At 59.5% G+C, this 3,887-nt stretch overlaps 1 protein-coding gene across 1 annotated transcript in view; it reads right to left on the bottom strand.

The window, feature by feature from the left end:
* Positions 1-1,028: 1,028 nt before the first annotated feature.
* Positions 1,029-3,887, bottom strand: part of LOC110391820 (vacuolar fusion protein MON1 homolog B-like) — a gene marked incomplete at its 5' end in the record, with an annotated part of 19,699 nt that continues 16,840 nt past the window's right edge. Inside the window, 2 exons of the mRNA XM_021383768.1 lie at positions 1,029-1,042; positions 3,239-3,286. Of these exons, the coding sequence (XP_021239443.1) occupies positions 1,029-1,042; positions 3,239-3,286 (62 nt within the window). The remainder of the gene's footprint in view (positions 1,043-3,238; positions 3,287-3,887) is intronic.

Genomic DNA, 3,887 nt, shown 5'->3' with positions numbered 1-3,887 from the left:
CCCCCCCCCCATCCCCACCTGTGTCCCCGCCGCAGCTCCCTGATTTTTGCCCTGCTCTCCCCCGCCCCCTCCAGGTGGCGCTGCTGCCCCAGGCACAGCTGGCGGCGCCTGCGGGGTCAGAGGTCAGAGCTCGGGGTCAGGGGTCAAAGGTCAGCGACTGGGGTCAGGGGTCAAGGGTAAGCACTCGGGGTCAGGGGTCAAGATTCAGCACTCGGGGTCAGGGGTCAAGAGCAACCAGTTGGGGTCAGGGGTCAAGGGTCAGCTGCATGGAGGGTCAGGGGTCAAGAGTCAGCGCCTGGGGTCAGTGCTTAAGGGTAAGCAGTTCGGGTCAGGGTTCAAGAGTCAGAGGTTGGGTCAGGGGTCAGCAGTCAGGGTCAGGGTTCAAGGGTCAGCTGCTGGGGGTCAAGGATCAAGGGTAAACAGTTGAGGTCAGGGGTCAAAGGTCAGGAGCTGGGAGTCAGGGGTCAACGGTAAGCACTTGGGGGTCAGGGGTCAAGGGTCAGCGGCTGGGGTCAGGGGTCAAGAGTAAGCAGTTGGGGTCAGAGGTCAAGGGCAACCGGTTGGGGTCAAGGGTCAGAAGCTGGGGGTCAGGGGTCAAGGGTCAGTAGTTGGGGTCAGGCCTCAGAGATAACCCTTTGGGTCAGAGGTCAGCGGTTGATCAGAGGTTGGGGGTCAGAGGTCCAGGGTTGGGGGTCAGAGGTCAGCAGTTGGGGGTCAGAGGTCAGTGCTTGGTGTCCACACTGAGAGGTAAGCGCTGGAGGGGTCAGAGGTCAGCAGTTGGGGTCAGAGGTCAGGAGATCATAGGTCAGCAGTTGGGGGTCAGAGGTTGGGGGTCAGGGGTCAGAACCAGAGGGGTCAGGGGCCAGAGCTTGGGTCAGAGGGCAGAGCTCAGCGCTTGGGGTCAGGAATCAGAGGTCAGCACTGGGGTCTGAGATCAGCAGTTGGGGGTCAGGGGTCAGCAGCTGGGGTCGGAGGTCAGTACTGAGGTCAGAGGTCAGCAGTTGGGGGCCAGAGGTCAGAGGTTGGGGTCAGAGGTCAGCAACTGGGGGTCAGGAGACAGAGGTCAGCACTGGGGTCAGAGGTTAGCGGTTGGGGTCAGTGGTTGGGGTCAGGGGTCAGCAGCTGGGGGTCAGAGGTCAGCAGTTGGGGGTCAGGGGTCAGAGGTTGGGGACAGAGGTCAGAGGTCGCTGCCCCCCCCACTGACCTTTGTCCTTCAGCCTCCACCTCCTGCCAGCGTGACCGTGCCACGCGCAGCACCTCTGTGGGGTGACACCAAGGTGACATGGGGGGACATGGGGGAGTGACACAGGGTGACAAAGGGTGAAACAGGGGTGGCACGGGGTGACAAAGGGTGACAAATAGTAAGACGGTGACACAGGGGAGTGACACAGAGTGACACAAGGTGACAAGGGGTGACGGGGGGGTGGCACAGAGGGGTGACATGGGGGGTGAGCAGTGGGGTGACATGGGGTGACAGAAGGTGACAAAGGGTGACAAGGGGAGATGACACAGGGTGTCAAAAGGTGACACGGGTGACACAGGAGGTGACAAGGGGTGACACAAGGTGACAAAGGGTGACAAGAGGGAGTGACACAGGGTGACAAAAGGTGACACGGTGACACAGGAGGGTGACATGGGGTGACACAAGGTGACAAAGGGTGATACGGGAGTGACATGGGGCAACAAAGGGTGAAACGAGGGGGTGACACAAGGGGGTGACACAGGGTGACACGGGGTGAACACAGTGGGGTGACAGAGGAGCGACACGGTGACAAAAGGTGACGCGGGGGGTGACACAGGGTGACACAACATGACAAAGGGTGACACGATGACAAAGGATGACATGGGGGTGATGGAGGGTGACACGGGGTGAACGCAGAGGGGTGACACGAGGTGACACGGGGGGGTGACAGGGTGATACAACCTGACACAGGGTGACATGGGGTGACACAACGTGACACAGAGGGGTGGCACAGAGTGACATAATGTGACACGGGGTGACACGGGGTGACACAACGTGACACAGAGGGGTGACACAGAGTGACATAATGTGACTTGGTGACACAGGGGGTGACACAACGTGATACAGAGGGGTGACACAAGGTGACATGGGGTGACACAGGGGGTGACACAACATGACACAGGGTGACACAACGTGACATAGGGTGACACTGAGTGAACACAGAGGGGTGACACGAGGTGACACGGGGGAGTGACATGGGGTGACACAATGTGACACAGGGTGACACAGGGGTGACACGAGGTGACGTGGGGGGTGACACAGGGTGACACAAGGTGACAAAGGATGACATGAGGGTGACACAACCTGACAAAGGGTGACACAGACGGGTGACACAGGGTGACACAACGTGACATAGGGTGACACAGGGTGACACAACGTGACATAGGGTGACACGGGTGACACAATGTGACATAGGGTGACACAGAGGGGTGACAGGGTGACACAGGGTGTCACAGTGAGGTGACACAAGGTGACATGGGGGGTGACACGGTGACATGGGGGTGATACAACGTGACATAGGGTGACATAGAGGGGTGACAGGGTGACATGGGGGGTGACACAGGGAGACACAACGTGACACAGGGTGACAAGGGGTGACACGGGGTGACATAGCATGACACAGGGTGACATGGGGGTGACGCAGGGTGACACGGGGTGAACAGAGAGGGGTGACACGAGGTGACACGAGGGGGTGACACAATGTGACACGGGGTGACATAGGGTGACACAAGGTGACGAAGGATGACATGGCGGTGACACAATGTGACATAGGGTGACACAGAGGGGTGACCCAGGGTGACATGGGGGTGACGCAGGGTGACACGGGGGGATGGCACGGGGTGACACAATGTGAAATAGGGTGACACAGAGGAGTGACACAAGGTGACATGGGGGCGACGCAGGGTGACACGGGGTGACATGGGGTGACACAGTGGGTGACATAACGTGACACAGGGTGACACAACATGACAGGGTGGCGCAGAGGGGTGACACAACATGACATGGGGGGTGACAGGGTGACGCAACGGGTGACACAGAGGGTGACACAGGGTGACACAACGGGACATAGGGTGACACGGGGAGACACGGGGTGACACAGAGGGGTGACACGAGGTGACATGGGGGGGTGACACGGGGGGGCTGGACACAGTGGGGTGACACAGGGGGAGGTGACACGGGGGGGTGACACGGGTGACACACGCGGGTGACACGCACCCTGCTGCTGCTGCCACAGCGCCTGCAGCTCCGCCTGCCGCTCCTCCACTGAGGGGACAGACAAGTTAGGGGGCGGCCCCACGGGTTATGGGGCGACAGCTGGTATCGGGGTGTCCCCACGACTTGGGGTGTCCCCATGGTTTTTGGTGTGCCCGTGTGTTATGGGGTGACACTCATTATTGGGGTGTCCCTGTGACTTGGGGTGTCTCCATGGTTTTGGGGTGACACTCGTTATTGGGGTGCCCCCGGGGCATTGGTGTGTCCCCATGGTTTTGGGGTGACACCTGTTATTGGGGTGTCCCCATGGCATTGGGGTGACACCCATTTTTGGGGGTGTCCCCATGGGTTATGGGGTGTCCTCTTAGCTTTGGGGTCACACCTGTTTTATGGGGTATCACTTTGGTTTATGGGGTCACAGCACTGGGGTGTCCCTGTGTCTTTTTTTGGGTGTCCCTATCACATTTTTGGGGTGTCCCCGTGTCACATTTTTGGGGTGTCCCGTGTCATTTTGGGGTGTCCCTGTTCCATTTTTGGGGTGTCCCCGTGTCATTTTTGGGGTGTCCCCGTGTCATTTTTGGGATGTCCCCATGGAATTTTGGGGTGTCCGTGTCATTTTTGGGGTGTCCCCATCTCATTTTTGGGGTGTCCC

Source organism: Numida meleagris, unplaced genomic scaffold (genome assembly GCF_002078875.1).
Source record: "Numida meleagris isolate 19003 breed g44 Domestic line unplaced genomic scaffold, NumMel1.0 unplaced_Scaffold528, whole genome shotgun sequence".
Taxonomy (NCBI): domain Eukaryota; kingdom Metazoa; phylum Chordata; class Aves; order Galliformes; family Numididae; genus Numida; species Numida meleagris.
Note: the sequence above shows the minus strand (reverse complement) of the source record. Positions and strands in the feature narration are given on the sequence as shown.